Raw genomic sequence first — 20,585 nt, 5'->3', positions numbered from 1 at the left:
CAAGTAAAGCTTCAAAACAGCAACCTGCTTCTCGAGGAATTATTTGAATGAGTGTTTAGCTGGCTGGATAACTAGATAGGAGTACGTCTAGCGAGACCAGTACAGCTGGTTTTAAATTTGTTCATTTCTTTTTTGAATTGCAAAATGAGGTTGTCTTTCAACCAATCAGCTTTCAGCATTCAACTAACACATGACGGAATATACATTAATAGTACAGAGTAAAACAGTCAAAGCTGACAATACTCACAGTCACCCCAAAGAAGTTGGTTTCATTCATGGAATCGAGAAAGATCTGACCAAGGTCCTTGTTCATGTAATTAAAATCCTGGATGGTTTGTGGCTTGCCCAGGCGTTTCAAACTATCCATTGCTCGTTGTAATGTTGTGGCAATTACCCAGATTCCATCATATGCAAATCCATGGAATTTGCTGTACTCAGCACTACCCCTCATTTTATTGTACTCTTGCTCATACTGTTGAGGTGTCTGTAGGAGATGATGAGAACTTTAGAATGCCAATATAAGTAATTAAAAAACAATTGTTTTTAAATAAACACAAAGACAGTGAAACATGACAAGATGAAAACTGCCTTTTCGTGGGATATGTGGAACACTCTTTGTTCCAGTTCTACTCAGGTCCCCTCCCTCACCTCTTTTTCCGGTACATTGATGACTGTATTGGTGCCATTTCCTGCTCTCACCCTGAACTAGATAATTTCATTCAATTTGCTTCCAATTTTCACCCTTCCCTCACCTTCACATGGTCCATCTTCGACTCTTCCCTTCCCTTCCTCGACTTCTCCATCTCTGGGGATAGCTTATTGACAAACATTCACTACAAGCCCACTGACTCCCACAGCTAGCTGGACTACGCTTCCTCCCACCCTGCCTCCTGTAAGGACTCTATTGCATTCTCACAGCTTCTCCATTTCCGCCGCATCTGCTCTGACGCTATCACCTTCCATACCAGTGCTTCTGACATGTCTTCCTTTTTCCTGAACCGAGGATTCCCCTCTACAGTGGTTGACACGGCCCTTGGCCGTGTCCGTTTTATCTCCCGCACTTCTGCCCTCACCCCTGCTCCTCCCTCCCGGAACCACAACAGAGTTCCCCTTGTCCTGACCTTTCACCCCACCAGCCTCCACATTCAATGGATCATCCTCCGCCATTTCCACCACGTCCAGCGTGATCCCACCACCAAACGCATCTTCCCCTCACCTCCCCTTTCAGCATTCTGTAGGGACCGCTCCCTCCACGACACCCTAGTCCACTCCTCTATCACCCCCAACACCCCTTCCCCTTCGCCCAGCACCTTCCCGTGCAAGCACAGGAGATGCAACACATGCCCTTATACCTCCCCGCTTCCCACTGTCCAGGGCCCCAAACATACCTTACAGGTGAAACAGTGATTTACTTGTACTTCTTGCAATTTAGTATACTGTATTCGCTGCTCACAATGTGGTCTCCTCTATATTGGGGAGACCAAACGCAGATTGGGTAACCGCTTTGCGGAACACCTCCGTTCAGTCCGTAAGGGGGACCTCGAGCTTCCAGTGGCCTGTCACTTTAATTCACCGCTCCACTCCCACTCAGACCTCACCATCCTCGGCCTCTTGCATTGTTCCACGAAAGCTCAGCATAAGCTCGAGGAACAGCACCTCATCTTTCGATTAGGCAATTTACAGCCTTCCGGACTCAACATAGAGTTCAACAATTTCAGATCATAACCTCGGCCCCTATCATATATATATATAATTTTTATCCACACTCTTTGTCTGTCTTTTTTTCTTCTCCCCCACGTGGCAGCTGTCTTTCATTCTGCCAGCGCAATTTACACTTCATCTAGAACCAGCCTTTGTTTCTTAACCTGTCCCATTACCATCTCCTTTTGCCTTGAATATCTCTTAATGTCTCTTAACCTCTTCCACCTTCCATCCTATCACAGACCTTCCCTTTTGTTCTTTCATCCCCTCCCCCCTTTCCCAGCCTCTCCACTTGTTTAAAAATCTGTTCCATTTCCTGCTTTTTTCCAGTTCTGACAAAAGGTCATCGACCTGAAACATTAACTCTGTTTCTCTCTTCACAGATGCTGCCTGGCCTGCTGAGTTTCTCCAGCATTTTCTGTTTTTATTTAAGATGAATACAAACTTTGACTTCTTCCCTTAGCTTTTTTTGTCTTCACCTCGTTTCCCCCCCGCCCTTCGCCTCACAGAGTAACATTGCCAATGCAACGTATGGGGTTACAGCTTCTCACGGATAGGGTTAGCATTCTTGGCACTTGTGATTTATTTTTCGTCATTCTTTCATGTGTTTGTATAAAAAATATAATTGTTCAGAGAAAAGATCTATACTCACCAGCCCAGATATTGTCCGGATGTCTTTTGTACTAAGTGGCTCAAAATCCACAGCTACATATCCTTCCATGGCAGTGAGTAGATTTTTCACAGTGCAATTAATGTAAGCAGCTAGTTTCCACCAGTTTAGCTGGTACCAGCCTGGGATAATCCACTGGTACTTAATTCCATACATGTTCTCATTATAGGCCTAAAAATAAGGAACAAGCCATTACCGTTGATTGTATAGAACACTAAACATAGAATTATACATATTTTCAATAGAACAGAGAAGGTTAATAAAAGATCTTATTAAGGTGTTCAAAATTATGAGAGGTTTTGATAAGATGAATTGAGAAAAGCTGTTTCCACTTATTAGAGAGTCAATAACTAGAGGGCTTCAATTTAAGATCTTCACCAAAAGAATTAGGAGGATTGTTTTTACAGAGAGGGTTGTTAAGACATAGGGCAGGATTTTCATTGGGCCGTGGAGGCGGGATTGGAGGCATGTGGAGGGTTAAAATCTCAAAATCGGGGGGCACGAACCCATCCCGCCTCCATGCCAGTTTCAAAGGAGGCGGATACCCGACCTGTGCTGAGAGCCACCTCCCCGAGGTGGGAAGGGGATTAGTGCCAATTAACTGCCTGTTAACAGGTAGTTAACAGGCAGTTTTTAGCCTAATCCCTATTTTTATTGCTGGATTGTGGGATTCCCGACGGCTCCAAACCACGCCAAGTTAGCGAGGCGGGCCGTCGGGCTGAAGGACTTGGAGGGTTCGAGATGTCCAGTGTTCAGGTGAGTGATGGGTGCATGAGTGAAGAGGTAAGTGTGTTTGGTGTGTGTAAAGTGTTTAAAGAAGTTTTACTTACCTTTACAGCCTTCCTTCCTTCAGGTCTCAGGAGTCCCTCATCTCACCGGCACAGAAAGCAGAATGGCCGCGAGCTGTCAAATGTTGCAGCATTCAGCTCTCTGTTCTGGAGAGATCTCTAAATCAGCCTGAGAGGAAGGAATTAACTTAGCGTACAGATTGTCAGTGTTTGACAGCTTCAAAGAGCTGTCAAATGCTGATATTTCATCTGTCAAAATCTGTGACGTCACCTGTTGCTGGGTGGCCTTTAATTGGCCTACTGAGCCCGCTGGGTGGGCTCAACAAGGTCAATCAAGTCAAAATCGCGTGGGTTGGCCACAACTCGATGGAGGCGGGACTACAACCCCGAAAGTTGTAGTCCCACCTCCTACACGCCTCCAGAATCAAAATCCAGCCCATAGAATCCCCCATGAGAAACAATGGTGCAAGCAGAATGCATAATAGCTTTTAAGAAGGAAGTGGATACATATTGAAAAAGAAAAATGTAACAAGGGACAGGGAAAGTACAGAGGGATGGAAGGAACTGTATAGCTCTTTCAGAGAGGTGGCATGGACACAATGGACGATTGCCCTCCTTTTATATTCTATACAGAAATTTCACACAGGCAAATAAAATTCCAATACTATGGAATAGGGACCATCTTGTCCTCTTAAGAAAATTAATTTTTATATCCAAAATTTAGCTGTGAATAATGCCCAATGGATTTTTTTTTTTCCTTGATCCACCTGCCAGGCTCTTGGTTAATGACATTGGTTACATATTTCTTCAGTAGCTGAATGAGCTGCTTAACTAGTAGAGAACTGACAACATTTGTGAATTCTCCGATGCAGTCAGCAAAGTGAAAGGAACATTCAATGCTAGTAAAAATATATACATTCTGGTTGACTGCCCAGGACATGTGTTTTCTTCTTCATGTAAATATTTGCAACCCTCATCTAATTCCCTGCTAACAGCCTACAATTCAACCCTGGTACGATCCTAGAACTCAATACCACTAACAGTCTTCAGCTCAACCACCCATAAAAGCCCTCAAGGGAACCCCCAATTAAGTCCACAATCAAACTCCACACATTGAAATCAATCTAGTTAATGTTGACTTATAAGCTGTTTATTTCCTGTGTGTGAATCATTCACTGATTCCTTTCATTAATATGTACCTGAAACTAACACTTAAAGAAAAGAAAGATTTGCATTTATATAGCGGCCACCGGACGTCTCAAAGCGCTTTACAGTAACGTGGGAAACGCAGCAGCCAATTTGTACACAGCAAGCAATGTGATAATGACCAGATAATCTGTTTTTGTTATGTTGATTGAGAGATAAATATTGGCCAGGACACCGGCGATAACTCCCTGCTCTTCTTTGAAATAGTGTCATGGGATCTTTTACGTCCACTTGAAAGAGTATGTGAAGGAATAGCCATGATCCAGAGAAATACACGATACTATGAACAGATTTCTAATATTATTAATAAAAGACGTACTGGGTTTAAAAGACACACATCTCAGCAGACAAGGCTGTAAACAGAATACAGGCTTCTGAGAAAAGATCAGTTGATAACAAAGTTGTAAACAAGCTTTGAAATGGGAGTTCGTTAAATATTCTCAAACAATGAAAGATTGAAGCAAACCATTGGCGCTTCCGAAAGGTCTCAAGTTTGGAGGCAACACAATGAAAATGCCCAGTTTAAAGTGTGAAGAGCTAACACGATAAAACAGAAACACAAACATTAAAAGAGGTATGTGCCTTTGAAACATGACATCAAGTAAAGAAACAACTGCTGGTCAAATAGTTTTATGTTAAACTTGGATGACAGGAAACATGATTAAATATGCAACCAATTGAGATAGCTAGAAAACAAGTAAACACACAGTTGAAGTGTCTTTAATTTAGATAAAGTAAAAACCATACCAGCAAGAAGACTTTGAAGATATGACATCAAATAGATGACACCAAGCAATTGCATTGTGTTTGTATTGAACTTGGAGAATAAAGAGAGTCAAAAGGTCTGCAAAAAGCAGTTAAGCCAATATTAAGAATTGATTGGAAAGCATTTTGTAAGAATGACATCAAACAGAAACCATAGCTGTCATTGTTTTTATGATGGTTTTTGGAACACCTAAAGGTAGAGAAATAATTATGCATGCAATAGTTGAATTGACAGTAAAATAGAAAGCATTCGAAAGAGGTATCAATAAAAACAATTAGCTGACATCAGCAGAGAACATCAAAGAAGAAACCAAAGCCAAAAGAGTATAAAAATAAGGCCTTTTTAACAGAACGTCAGAACACGCTGAACGGGCAGGGCATTTCTCAACTTTCCAGAGGCATCTCTGTAAGTCTTTAACTATGAGTCTCGGGAAGTCAGATTGATATTGGTGGATGTTCTGGATTTAGAAATAAGTAAGAAATAAGAAATGTAACGAAGTAAAGATTTGAAAATAAGGATCTCTGAGAAATAAGAAATGTAAGCTAATTGTACTTTGAATTGTTAATGTTGTGACTGATTCAACAGATGTTAACTGAATGTCAGCTCTTAAATAAACTATATATTTCTAGAATTATCTCAAAGAGTGAATCTGTATAGACTCGTGAACCCACAAATTCTGTACACTCTTTTGTAAGGAGTTGCAGAATTCTGGGGGGTATTCCAGACCCTTATAATATCCGGAAGATTACAGTCTAGTTCAACTTATTAAAAGTACTATCCAGAGGACGGTAACATCTTCAGTCATTCCGTTCCTTTAGGGAGAGATAGCCTGAACCTTTAGACCCATTTAGGCATCTTATGGAATTCGGCTATCTCTAACTTAAGTTGAAGGTGAACATCTGGGGAATACGCCTGATCTGGGTTGGCCCAAAAGGGCTAGGATTGTAATTATCCCTTCAGATGGCGCCCCACATTGGTGTCATCTATTTGATGTCATATCTTCAAAGTCTTCTTGCTGGTATGGTTTTTACTTTATCTAAATTAAAGACACTTCAACTGTGTGTTTACTTGTTTTCTAGCTATCTCAATTGGTTGCATATTTAATCATGTTTCCTGTCAACCAAGTTTAACATAAAACTATTTGACCAGCAGTTGTTTCTTTACTTGATGTCATGTTTCAAAGGCACATGCCTCTTTTAATGTTTGTGTTTCTGTTTTATCGTGTTAGCTCTTCACACTTTAAACTGGGCATTTTCATTGTGTTACCTCCAAACTCTAGACCTTTCAGAAGCGCCAATGGTTTGCTTCAATCTTTCATTGTTTTAGAATATTTAACTAATTCCCATTTCAAAGCTTGTTTACAACTTTGTTATCAACTGATCTTTTCTCAGAAGCCTGTATTCTGTTTACAGCCTTGTCTGCTGAGACTTGTGTCTTTTAAACCCAGTACGTCTTTTATTAATAATATTAGAAATCTGTTCATAGTATCGTGTATTTCTCTGAATCATAGCTATTCCTTCACAAGTAGACGGGGCCTCGGTTTAACATCTCATCCGAAAGATGGCACCTCCGGCAGTGCAGCACTCCCTCCGCACTGCACTGGAATATCAGTCTAGATTTTTATGCTCAAGTCCCTGAAGTGGGACTTGAACCCACAACATTCTGACTCAGAGGTGAGAGTGCTACCCACTGAGCCACAGCTGACTCTTAGACATGACTTCTTCCTCTATATTAAGAAAGACTGATCTGTCAATTAACTTACAACTCAGAAGTTATTCATTCTTAAATGGAGAGAATAGCCATAAATGAAGTATAAGTATTAGTTTCAGAAACATATGAATGAAAGACACACACAGAAGTGAAATAACTGACAGGTTATCCCATATCTTCATTCAATCTAATGTGTGGGTTGGGTGGCGGCAGACATTGGCGCTTCAGCTGACAGGCTGTTCCGCTGAGGACTGACACCAGGATTTTCATTGAGGGATGACAACGGCCATTATGCATGGCCCAGTTCAAGGATAGTAACAGTGCTGATTTCTGGGCTGCCAGAAAGGTTGTGCTCAAGGTTGTTGGAAGGTGGTTGGCTGACATCTGTCACAACTGAACAGTGCTGCGCTGAAACTGCACAAGTTGTGTATCCTTTTCCACTGTTAGTTGTTCACACTAGATATTTTGAAAGGAAAGTTTGTTCACATTGCACCATGTGGAAATGAACACAACTGGCACAGATTCTCCCTTTAACAAGCGCTTAAAGTTATTTTGTTTCCTTTTTGGTGCTTTCTATTATTTACCTTTTAGTCCTTATACTTCAGAAGAAATGTTAACAGCACATTTTTCACTGACAACAATTTTTTCTCAGTTGTGAATAAACAGCTTGCTGGTAGTTCCAAGGGGCAGAGGTAGTGTTAGTGATGGGAGTGAAGGGGTGATGTTGGTAGAGTAGTAATGTTGCTCTGGGACATTGACAGCTTTCAGGTATCTGCAGGTCTCATTATATTGAACAAGTTCTATTCAATATCAAGGAGCCTCTTTCATGACATAGATGTTACTTTTAATTCTTGCATAAGCCAGCAAGAAGAAGGGACTGTGAGGGGCGACAGGTTTATTTTCCACATGCCATTCAGGTGGATTGTATCGCTATGGTAGAGTAGGAATAAGTAGAGTTCTGCACTCTCATGAACCTCCCAGCAACTGTTTTGAGAGACTTTGCTGAAGCCCTGGTCAGCAGGTCAGCTGCCTGAATAAGTGTGGCTTGGGGAGAAAATTAACTGATCTTTTATCATCAATTTTCCCATAAATTTTTATTATTATTTTCTGCCCTTCTCTTTATATTGCCAAGCACAATACTCATGCTTAGAAGGTGGGCTGGCAACCTGCTTTTGGGCCTTCCGCAGGTCTGCATTTGAGTTGTCTGCAAGTAGCTGGCATGATTTGGCTTTCAATCTTCCCCTCACTGTGGCTCAGCTCGTGCCTTCAACTGGATCATGCAATTGATGGCACAGTTGTGATTGTGAATGCACTGTGCAGAGAGAACTCATAGCTGTCAACCTGCATTTTATCATTCCATAGTAAAGGTGTTGTAGACAGGGAACACTGCACCTTTAACGGCCATACCCCTTGCTTACTAATGATGTTAGTTGAATATATTATGAATAAATATCCTGAATTTTATTCCAACAGTGTAAGGCATTCTGTTGTGACAATATTTAAACATCAGAGCTCCTTAATTTCATACGGAACACATCCCAGGCGTGGTGAGATGCAAACACCTGCAGCCTGAAGTTCACGGTCAAGGAGCGGGGAGGCAAGTAGAGCGTCTTTGGCAACTTTGGATGCCTCTGGGGCTTCTTTACCTTGATAAGTTCAAAACTAAAATGACAGAAAAATTGAATTAAAAAAAAAAAGTCAGCATAAGCAGAACAGTCTGCTTGCACTTAACAGTCCACTCCTGCTCCAAGCTCCACCAGACACAATTCCTGAGCATGGGTAGAGCAGAGCAGAAATGTCTCTGCTCTTGCGACTTAGAGGGTTAGAACGTTCTGACTCTGCTTTCCCCAATGACTGCGTTCTCTATCTGTGGGCTCCCAATCCTATTAATAACTGCATTTCTTTCTCTCCATATTATTTTATCTGCTTTATCGTTCATTTTCTGGTGCAGCCACTTCTTGTTTTCTGCTCACCACTCACTCCATACTACAATGTGGAGAGATCAGCATTGAGAGAGTGAGTGAAGTGTCTATAGTGCTTTGTGATCCAGAAGCTGTCAGGTAGAGCAAGACATAACCTGAAAACATAACACGTTTCAGCTTGTGTGAAGTGGGAAAATGTTCCATTTCCTGGATGAGTTCACAGATGCACAAAAGAGAAAATCCCTTATTTGGTGTCATCAGAAATGTTTGTTTACTGACATTGGCAAACCTAACCCTCCCTTCCCCAAGTTCATTCTCAGACTAGCATTTCAGATAGACTGAGAGTGAAGGGCGTGAAATTTAAGATGAATATGTGATTGCTTCTGTGCACACTATGAGATGTTCTATCAATAAAGAAAGAACTTGCATTTATATAAGCACCTTTCACACCTCAGGATGTCCCAAACCGCTTTACAGCCAATTAATTCTTTTGAATTGTAGTCACTGTTAGAATGTAGGAAACAATAGGTTTCATGTTTTAAAAGCCAATGCAAAAGCCGATTTTTTTGTGATTTTGTTTTTCTATGTGCTCTTTAAAATAAAGAATGTTAGTGCTGGGGAATAGAACATTTTCCATTTCAGGTACCCGGTGTACAGTACAATTGGAGAGTAAAGGTCCCTCCTTTCTGCTCCAACAACCTTCCTCAACGACGTCCTCTACTACACCGGTGTAACATTTCCATTTCCCACAGCAGTTGTCCCTGTCATCCTTTTGAGTGAAACTGTTTAATTAATATCACTTTGTGCTGATTTATCACAATCAATAGGAGTTGTGCTGATTTTTCACAAACCCTGCTCACATTACACCCTTTCAGCTATCTGTCGCATTTCAGCATTTATATCTAATCTACCTAGGAGGCATTCTTGGTTTAAGCTACACAATGGTTTTGATCTGAAGTTGAATCCAAGATTCTAAGGGGGAAAAACTGAGTTGCTCCCCCTTTGGGGTGCTAACTTCCCCGGGGCGCTACTTTTAGCACCCCCATGGCCGAAATTCATCGGTAGTGCACCAAGAGGGAAGCAGGGCGCTACTGGAAGCGCCCCGCCTCATTCTTGGGGCGCTGCGAGGGAATATCACGGTGCTACGTGCTGCAGCGCGTCGCACCGCGATGCTGCAGGCCTTCCTCCCCCTCTTAAAGGGGAGGGGCCTTGTGCAGCGCGACCCAGGGCCCAGCTGGGCCACCAGGGATCGGAGTGCCGGCAAAAGACCCCGGCACTCAAGAGAAGTGCTGGGCTCACACAGCGCAGCTGGCACTCTGTGGGGGGGGGGGGGGCTGAAGAGGAGGCAGGCGGCCAGCAACAAAAATGGCCGCCCGGCACCTCGCCTTTAATTAGCGCCGCCCTGGCCGCAGGTAGGCCCCCCTGACCCCGTCAGACATAGTGTCCAGCAGTAAGTCAGGGGGTGCTACCGAAGATCGCGGCTGGGGCGCGAGCGGGCTGCTGCGCAAGGCGATGATGTCATTGCCAGCGGCGCAGCGCCACAGGGCGCTAACGCTTACCGCCGCCGCTAACCTCCCGCTGAATTTCGTGGGAGGCGTTGGCGGTGCCGCGCCCGGGCACGAGTTGTTTTACACCCCGTTAGCGCTCTCTTAGGGTGGTAACGGGAGGCGCAAAGCAACCAAATTTTTCCCCCTAAGATTTCAATGCACAAAGTGCTAACCTTTTTTATAAAGCAGAGGACAAGCTTGGAGCCAATTGAACAGTGTGGAGGGGGGGGCGGGGTTGGTGCGCGGGTGGTGGGTGAGGGGGAAATCACGCATCTCATTGTGCTCGCTTGGAAAGAATGGCCCAGTCCAGCTGTGTTACCTTTAACAAATTGAGACAAATAGATAAGCTGTTAAGCATAGAAGATAGGAGCAGGAGTAGGGCATTCGGCCCCTCGAGCCTGCTCTGCCATTCAATGCGATCATGGCTGATCATCCAAATTCAGTACCCTGTGACGTAATAAAACTCACTACGCACTTGGTTTGAGTATAAAGCAAGGCTTTAATCAACTTGTTTCAGAACATGGAGGTCTAGTTGTACTTCACTAGTTCCTGTCTTACAAAATGTCCCTGGCAAGCTGGGCCCATGCCCGAGTATTTATACTCCTTGGACGGCGCCACCAGCTGGCCATCCAGCATTATTTCATGAGTAGTGTCTTTATGATGATGAAATTTATAACATTCTTCCTGCCTAAAAGATTTGGAAGTCCGACGACTTCCTCTTAACGGATTAGGCGGACCACAAATAGCCGCAGTCTTTCAGATCTTTGTTTATGGCTAGAAGTTTTGGTCGCCTTACCTGAGGAAGGACGTTCTTGCCATGGAGGGAGTGCAGCGAAGATTCACCATGCTGATGCCTGGGATGGCAGGAATGACGTATGAGGAGAGGTTGTGTCGATTGGGCTTATACTCACTGGAGTTTAGAAGATTGAGAGGGGATCTCATCGAAACCGATAAAATTCTGTCAGGCCTGGACAGACTAGATGCAGGAAGGATGTTCCTGATGGTGGGGGAGTCCAGAACCAGGGGTCATAGTCTAAGGATAAAGGGTAAGCCATTTAGGACTGAAATGAGGAGGAATTTCTTCACCCAGAGAGTGGTGAACCTGTGGAATTCTCTGCCACAGAGGGCGGTGGAGGCCAATTCATTAAATATATTCAAGAAAGAGTTGGATATATTTGTTAAGGCTAAAGGGATCAAGGGATATGGGGAGAAGGCAGGGACAGGGTACTGAATTTGGATGATCAGCCATGATCTCATTGAATGGCAGAGCAGGCTCGAAGGGCAGAATGGCCTACTCCTGCTCCTATCTTGTAGTGTCCGCGCCTTAAAACTACACGGACTGCAGGAGAACAAAATAATAACTACTTACAATTACAATTTTCTCTGTACTATATACATCAACTGAAATAATCATTTATAAGTTCAGTCTTTGAGGAGGCTTCCTGATCCTGACTGGATAGCGCCTTTCTCGAGTATCCTGTTCTTGCGGCGGAGTTGATTCTGGCTCATTGTCATTGGTTGGTTCGTCAGCTTCCAATACCACTGCTTCTGAGGTAGACGCAATCTGTACTTCGGGTTGATTACCAGGTGCACCTGCTCGTGGTATGGGTTTGGCTTGTTCCTGTGACTCTAGAATCTGGTCAGCATGGCATCTCACGATACTCTCTCCAACGTCCACTGTGTACATTAGTGGTGCCTGCTGTGTGCATATCATTCCTGGCTGCCATTTTTCTGTTCGGTAGTCGCGGGCCAAGACTGGTTGCCCTATCTTGAAGCTTCTGGTTGGCTTCTCATTTATGTGCTGGAATTGCTTATCCTCAACATCTCGTCTTATGTTTGGTTTGAGCAAATCCAGGCGACATCTTAGCCTTCGGTTGAAGAACATTATGGCTGGAGCTTGGTTGGTGACTGCATGTGTCGCATTCCGGTAAGCAAACAAGAAATTATCCACCGTGTGTTGTAGTGGTATGTCGTCATTATGCATTGCCTTTATTGCCTTTTTAAAAGTCTGAACAAACCTCTCAGCCAATCCATTTGTGGCTGGATGATATGGGGCAGATGTGTAATGCTTCACCCCATTATTCCTCAGAAACCTCCGGAAATCCTCTGACACAAACTATGGCCCATTGTCAGAGCAAATCTGTTCTGGCAAGCCATTCCTGGCGAAGATGGTCTGTAGGACTGCAATAGTTTTCTCTGTGGTGGTGGAGGACATTTTGATGACCTCTGGCCATTTCGAATGGGCGTCCACAGCGATTAGGAACATTGAGTCCATAAATGGACCAGCAAAATCAATGTGTACCCGTTGCCATGGAGATGAGGGCCACTCCCATGGATGCAGCGGGGCCTGTGGTGGAGCGTTTTGGACCTTCTGGCACCCTGTGCATCTCTTGGTCATATCCTCGATTTCTTTATCGATTCCCGGCCACCACACAGACGCCCTGGCCAGGCTCTTCATTTTTACCCCTCCCAGATGACCCTCATGAAGCTCATTGAGCACTCTATCTCTCAACTTGGGTGGAATTAGCACTCGGGATCCACACATCATGGTCCCCCGGCACACTGACAGCTGTTTTCTCCTTGGCGAGAATGCTGGCAACAGTGAGTCGCCATGTGCTGGCCATCCCTTCACCGTCAAATCATAGACCCGAGAGAGTGTCGGGTCATTTCGGGTTTCCTTCTCTATACTTGAGTTTGTAACAGGTAGACATTCGACTATGGTCGCATGGAATATCTCAACAGGGTCCGCTGCAGGTGCTTCCTCTACCGTAGGCAACAGTAAGCGCGACAGCCCATCAGCGTTTCCATGCTGTTTCGTACCCTTGTACTCTATGTCGTACTGATGTGCCCCTAGAAAAAGTGACCATCTTTGCAGCCGTTGCGCCGTCATCACCGGAACGCCCTTCTTTGGGTTAAAAATGGAGACCAGGGGCTGATGATCAGTCAGTCGGGTGAATTTCTGCCCGTGCAGATAGTGATTGAACTTCTTCACCCCCCACACCAGGCTGAGGGCCTCCCTGTCAATCTGGGCATAGTTACGCTCGGCTGAGGTTAACGAGCGCAACGCAAAGGCTATTGGCCTCTCTGAACCGTCAAGGAATTTGTGTGACAGCACCGCTCTGATGCCATAGGGAGACGCATCACATGCTAACTGAATCGGTAGTGTTGGATTGTAGTGGGCCAATACTTCTTTTGAAGTGATTAGGCATTTACATTTCTGAAAGGCACGCTTACACTCATCACTCCATTTCCATGTTACTCCAGTTTGCAGCAGGGCGTTCAGTGGGTGCAGAATTGTAGATAAATTCGGCAAGAACTTATGGTAGTAGTTCACCAACCCGAGGAACGACCTCAGTTGCGAAACATTTTCCGGTGCTGGAGCCTTGACTACAGCCTCAATCTTGTCCGGCGACTTATGCAACCCTTCCTCATCAATCATGTGGCCACAATACGAGATTTGTCTCCTGAAGAACTCGCATTTGGGGCGGTTGGCTCGTAGCCCATATTCCTGTAATCTCGTGAGCACCTGCTCTGGGTTGGCAAGGTGTTCACTGTCATTTTCGCCCGTAACCAGGATGTCTTCCAAATAACACTGGGTCCCCGGGATCCCTTGCAGGACTTGTTCCATCGCCCTCTGCCAAATAGCCGGGGCTGATGCTACCCCGAATACCAGTCGATTGTACTGGTAAAGGCCTTTGTGAGTGTTTATCGTCAGGTATTTCCTAAATGCTTCTTCCACCTCCATTTGTAGATACGCTTGGGCCAGATCAATCTTTGTAAAGCATTTCCCTCCAGATAGTGAGGCGAAAATATCTTCTATCCGTGGGAGTGGATATTGTACTGTGTGCAGGACTGGGTTCACAGTTACCTTGAAGTCCCCACAGATCCGAACATTCTTCGGTTCCCCAGGCGTGCTGCTCAATGATTTCTTCATTACAGGAATGATGGGTGTGGCCCACTCGCTCCAGTCCACCTTGGACAGCACACCCGAACGCTCCAGACTCTCCAGCTCTGCTTCAACGGCTGGGCGGATCGCGTAAGGTACCGGTCTGGCCTTAAAAATTTTAGGGTTTGCGTTATCTTCGATTTTTATCATTGCCGTTACTCCTTTTAGAGTCCCAAGTCCTTGTTGGAACACCTCTTTCGCGTCAGTTGCAATCTTTGACAGTCGTCCAGGTGTGACGTCATCATCCTTTTTATCAGTCACAGTTAGCGCCTGAATGGAATGCCAATCCAATTGTATTTTTCGGATCCATTCACGTCCCAATAATAGTGGTCCTCCATCTGGTAGTATATATAGATACAGTTTCTGTATTTCCTTGCCGTTGTATTCAACTGGCACCCTTATTTTTCCTCTGGGGTAGACTTTTTGCCCCATGTATGTCTTCAATACAATGGACGTGTCCTTCAAGAGTATGTGTGGGAATTGCCGCTCATAGTCTCGTCGATTCATGACAGTTAGGGCTGATCCTGTGTCCAGTTCCATCTTTACTGGGGACCCTGCTATCATGAGGGTGACCCAAATGGTTCGGTGATCCTCCTTTGCGATCACGGTGTGTAACTTTAGACAACTTAGCCTCCTGCTCCCGGAGTCCTTATCACTCTCCTGATCTTCCGAACTACTGTCTGTCAATTTCTTTACTTTCTTGTACTTTTCCTTAGTAGTTCTTGTAGTGTTGGTTTTCTTTCCCGACCTGCAGACTCTTGCTATGTGTCCCATTTTCCCACATTGCCTGCATACTTTGTCCTTAAACCAGCAGTCCTTCTGATCATGGGTTGTTCTGCCGCAGCGATCGCACTTTTCTGCTCCATACGCCATTTCGTTAGCGCTGTATTCTTGTGGTTTCTGTTGTATTTCCGCAGCTTCCCGTGCTGCTGCTTCGTAGGATACTGCCACGCTGAAAGCCTGTTCTAGCGTCAGGTCCTTTTCCAAAAGTAGTCATTTCTGGGTTCCTTCACTCTGGAGCCCGCAGACAAACTTATCCCGTAAGGTGTCTGCCAGTCCTGCTCCGAAATGGCAGTGCTTCGATAACTTGCGTAGTTCCGTAAGATAGTCAGCATTGCTCTCATCTTTGTGCTGGTTTCTTTTATGGAACTTGAATCTTTCTGCTATCAGCAGCGGTGTAGGGTTTAGGTGTTCCTGTAAGGTATTAACAATCTCTTCAAAACTTTTCTCCATTGGTTTAGCTGGGGTAATTAAATTCCGCAATAGGCCGTACGTTCTCGCGCCCATCAAATTTAATAATACCGACGCCTTCTTTCCATCGGCCACCTCATTTGCCTTGCAGTACACTTCAATTCTTTCCATATACGTGGTCCAGTCTTCTACCTCGTTGTCGAAAGCAGTGATACTGCCACTTTTCGGCATCTTGGGTGATTTAAAATGGTGCCTCCCGCGCTTTTTCTTCTTCACCAATGGATTAAAATGGCGCCTCCCGTGCTTTTCCTTCTTCTCCAATGGAATAAAATGGTGCCTCCCGCACTTTTCCTTCTTCCCCTTGCTGCCACGCTGCTCCTAGCGTTCTGCAGGGTAATGGTGGCGACCTGCGGCTTCGGCGCGTCTCACTTTTCCTTCCCCTTGTTTTATTTTCACTACGCTGCCCGGTTCTTGAGCACCGACCGCGCCCTGTGCGCTCCACCCTCTCTCTCTCTCTTTTCCTCCCAACGACGCTGCACAGCCCCTTTGCAGAGCCGTTCGATCGAGCTCGAGCCCGCCGCAGTCCGGAAGGGTCAGCGCACTACCTGCTACCAGCACGATTTGCTGGAACACCTTGACTGGGGAGCCAAGCCCAGCTCTCCGCAGCCTCTCCTGCAACTCTCCGAACTCCGATGGATCCTTGGGTGGTTGCCCGCGGTCGACGCCTGTTGTTCTGACTTCGACCTCCAAAAGCTTCTTCTCAGGGAAAGATCCCCGTGAGGTGATGCAGTACTGCAGGTGAGTTCGAACCTGCTCGTCGCCACTGTAGTGTCCGTGCCTTAATAATACACGGACTGCAGGAGAACAATAAAACAGGTATTTACTGAACAGAGGATAACTTAAGACTGACGTACAGAAGCCTGCTATGGCTTTATATACAGGGGTGGTCACTGCCGGTACTGCAGTATAGAATCAGTTCTTCTCTTAAAGGTACATACACAACATATCTTCTATGTTTCTATGTTTCTCCCCGGACCGTGTCTTGGTCCCTGGGCCGCTTGATCCGTACCGGTGGATCGACAGGGCTCGTGTTGCCCTGATCGACCCAAGGGAGGCTGGGGTGACTTCGGGTGCGGGTCCCCACAGGCGCAGAGCTGGCTTTATCCTGTTGGATAGCCAGGGATTGACCGGCACCCTGGCCTCGGGTGGCCATCCCACGGGGAGTGTTCAGCTCCCCGAGTGGATCCGGTGGGGCAGCCGGCAGATCTCTCGATGTCCAAGGTAGGGCATCATCTTCGAGGGAGCGCAGAGTGTCGGCATCATCACCGTGGGTCTCTCTATCAGTTGGGTCCATGGAACCAGCTGGACAGGGAGCCAGGTCCCGGAGCAAAATGGTGGACTTCCGGCCATAAGGGTACCCCGCACATGCACGTACGTGGGATTGACGTCTGTGAGTTCTACCTCATTGATGAGGGCATCGTTTTTAGAAGATCAGACAAATCTTCAGAGCAGAACGGGGCCGGGAGCTGTCAACCATGACGGTAGGGACGTCCCATGAGTGGAGCGATGCTGGAAGCTGAAGAATCACTCGTGAGGTGTGACATTAGTGGACGTAGAAAGAAGAGACCTGATGGAATGCAACACGTCAGGGAGCATAGTTTCCCACTGCTGGTCTGGTAGGTTGCGTGACCTCAGTGCAAGATGAACAGCGTTCCAAATGATAGCGTTGTATCTCTCAACCTGTCCGTTACCGATGGGATGGGACAGTGTTCTTTTACTTGTGGCGATTCCCCGTTGGGAGAGATAACTTTTGAGTTTGCTTGACATGAAGGAGGGACCCCGATCAGAGTGGATGAAATTGGCCGTACCGCAAAGGGAAAAGACTTGATCAAGGCATTTGATCACTGTGGAAGTAAGCATATTGGGACAGGGGAAAGCAAAGGGAAAGCGTGAATATTCGTCCACCATAGTAAGTAAGTAGGTGTTTCGCATTGAGGAAGGCAATGGCCCTTTAAAGTCAATGCTGAGTTGCTGCATAGGCTGCATAGCGTGCATGAGCGAGCCATCCGATGGACGGAAGAATTGCGGTTTTAATTCCGCACAAATTCTACAGGAGGAGCATGTTCTTTTCACATCTTCCATAGAAAATGGGAGTTTTTTAGATCGCACAAAGTGCAACATACGGGTAATGCCAGGATGGCATAAGTCAGTATGAAGAGCCGCAAGAGTCGAAGTTGACATAGAAAAGCAGAATGCCCGCGTGGGGGTATCCGGGGCCTCATTCTCTTTGCCGGGTCGATAATATATGTTGTATACAAAGGCGTCCAATTCCATCCTCCAGAGTTGTATTTTGTTATTCTTGATCTTAGTGCGTTTCCGGTTATCCAGCATAAAGGCCACGGAGCGCTGATAGGTTATAAGTGTCAAATGGCGATGAGCGAGAAACTGACTCCATTTACGTACTGCTTCGATGATGGCCGTAGCCCCCTTCTCGACAGGAGGATAATGGAGCTCGCTACCCTGCAAAGTTCTGGACAGAAATGCAACGGGTCGACCACCTTGATTCAAGGTAGCAGAGATCGCCACATTCGATGCATCGCACTTGACCATGAAAGGAAGATTTTCATCAATGGAACGAAGCGTGGCTTTTTCCAGTTGTCGCTTGGGGAGGTTGAAAGCTGAAATAGCCGTTGCTTCCAATGGAAATGACTTTGCGTGAAGCAGGGGCTGGATCTTGTTGGAGAAGTGAGGTATCCATTTTGCATAATAGGCGAACATGCCGAGTGCCCGACGAAGAGAGCCGAGATTCATAGGGGGAGGGAGCTCCTGAAGCGGACGAAGTCGCTCCGGATCCGGTTTGATGACACCGTTGCCCACCCAGTAGCCAAGGATGTTGACTGATGGTACTGATTTCACAGATTTGGACTCATTTAAGGTTAAGTTGCGACGACTGAGAACGTCAAAATATTTCTGGAGATTGGCATCATGCTCCTTCTGGTCATGACCAGCAATGGTGATATTATCCAGATATGGAAAAGTGTCCATTAAGTTCTCTTGTTTGACTAGGCTATCCATTGCCCGTTGAAAGACGGCCACCCCATTGGTGACCCCAAATTGAAGGTGACAAAACTGGTAAAGCCGACCATTGGCCTCAAAGGCCGTATACTTTTTGTCAGAGTCCTTGAACGGTACTTGATGATATGCACTCTTTAAATCAAAAGTTGAAAATACCTTGTAGTTGGCAAGGTTACTGACCATGTCATCGATGCGTGGTAGTGGGTAGGCATCCAGGTCGGTATACTGGTTAATAGTTTGCGAGTAATCGATGCAAAGACATTTCTTGTGTTGCTTCAGAGGATTTTTAACAACGACGACTTGAGCTCGCCAGGAAGATGAACATGGCTCAATGATACCGTCAGCTAGAAGGCGAGAGATTTCTGCCTCAATAAAGGATCGATCATCTTGGCTGAAACGTCATGATTTAGTGACTATGGGCTTACATTGGGGGGAAACATTGGCAAACAAGGAGGGCTCATCGAGCGAAGCCACTAAAACCCCACAAAACGGTACTTTGGAAATAGTAAGCTCCGGCTTTGACCCTCCAAACTCGAAAGTGAGTCTTTTGTGTTGTTTCTGGAAATCCTGTCCCAGGAGCACATCACTGCATAGGTTTTTGAGCACCCCGAGCCGGGTGGAGAAATAAGTGCGGCCATTGAGAATAAGATCGACAAGACAAAAGCCGGAAGAATTGGCGGTCAGTGCTGTCAGAGCCATTGCAATTTCCCTGTCTGAGGGGTAAATACGCAGTTTTAACTTACTGACAGCCCGCTCACTAATGAGTCGATTAGTACATTCAAAATGTGTCCATTTACCGAAATCTTCGTGGCTGCATGGGACAGACTTTGGGGAAAAACAGCTGTGATGGGAGGAGGGGCAGTTTTAACCTTGACAGCTGGAACCGTAGTAGTGGTTCTTGGGGGAGGAGCAGTTTCATAGATAGCAGCTGTAACCTTAGTAGTGGCTCTTGGGGGAGGAGCAGTTTCATAGATAGTAGCTGCAAAACTAACAGGAGCTCTCGACCGGTATACCTTAGAAAAGTGGCTTTTCTTACTAACAGAGGCTCTTGACTGGCATACCTTAGAAAAATGACCTTTCTTGCTGCAATGATTGCAGGTTGCATTACGAGAAGGACAAAGTTTCTGAAAATGGAACACACCTCCACAGAAGAAACACTTCCTTCCAGATTGCCAAGATGCAGCTAGGGCAGGGTCATCATCAGTGAAGGCTTCTAGGGTAGGGTTGTCATCCACTAGGTTAGAGTCATCATCAGTGAGGGCTTCCACCCGAGACCTATCGAAGGAGTCATTAAAAGTGATAGCAGCAGCCCGTGCACGAGGTAAAAGATAAGTATCTGCATTCCTCTTTGCTAAGTCCAGGGAACATGCCTGGTCTTAGGCAGCCTGTAACTCGAGGGTTTTATTCTCCAACAGACACTGCCATCCCAGGTATCAGTCTGGTGAATCTTCGCTGCACTCCCTCCATGGCAAGAACATCCTTCCTCAGATAAGGCGACCAAAACTGCACACAATACTCAAGGTGTGGTCTCATCAAGGCCTGTACAACTGCAGCAAGACATCCTTGTTCCTGTACTCGAATCCTCTTGCTATGAAGGCCAGCATACCATTTGCCTTCTTAACCGCCTGCTGCACCTGCATGCTTACCTTCAGCAACTGGTGCACAAGGACACCCAGGTCTCATTGCACTTCCCCTTTTCCCAATCTATTGCCATTCAGATAATAATCTGCCTTCCTGTTTTTGCCACCAAAGTGGATAACCTTGCATTTATCCACATTATACTGCATCTGCCATGAATCTGCCCAATCGCCCAACCTGTCCAAATCGTACTGGAGTTTCTCTGCATCCTCCTCACAGCAGACACGCCCACCCAGCTTTGTGTTGTCTGCAAACTTGGAGATATTACATCAAATTCCCTCGTCTACATCATTAATATATATTATGAAGAGCTGGGGTCCTAGCACCGATCCCTGCGGTACCCCACTAGTCACTGCCTGCCACTTGGAAAAAGACCCGTTTATTCCAACTCTTTGCTTTCTGTCTGCCAACCAGTTCTCTATCCA

General features: G+C 45.7%; 1 protein-coding gene across 2 annotated transcripts in view; it reads right to left on the bottom strand.

Annotated features, from left to right (window-relative positions):
* Positions 1-20,585, bottom strand: part of gabbr2 (gamma-aminobutyric acid (GABA) B receptor, 2) — a 1,824,974-nt gene that overhangs the window by 573,387 nt on the left and 1,231,002 nt on the right. For both annotated transcript variants that reach the window (XM_085988269.1, XM_085988271.1), the window contains exons 6-7: positions 2,354-2,542; positions 248-484 (exon numbers count right to left, since the gene is read on the bottom strand). In XM_085988269.1, the coding sequence (XP_085844395.1) occupies positions 248-484; positions 2,354-2,542 (426 nt within the window). The remainder of the gene's footprint in view (positions 1-247; positions 485-2,353; positions 2,543-20,585) is intronic.

The sequence above is a fragment of the Somniosus microcephalus genome, chromosome 5 (assembly GCF_052327205.1).
Source record: "Somniosus microcephalus isolate GS21.2 chromosome 5, FLI_Smic_1.0, whole genome shotgun sequence".
NCBI lineage: Eukaryota > Metazoa > Chordata > Chondrichthyes > Squaliformes > Somniosidae > Somniosus > Somniosus microcephalus.
The sequence above is the reverse complement of the archived record's forward strand: the minus strand, read 5'-3'. Positions and strand labels throughout refer to the sequence as shown.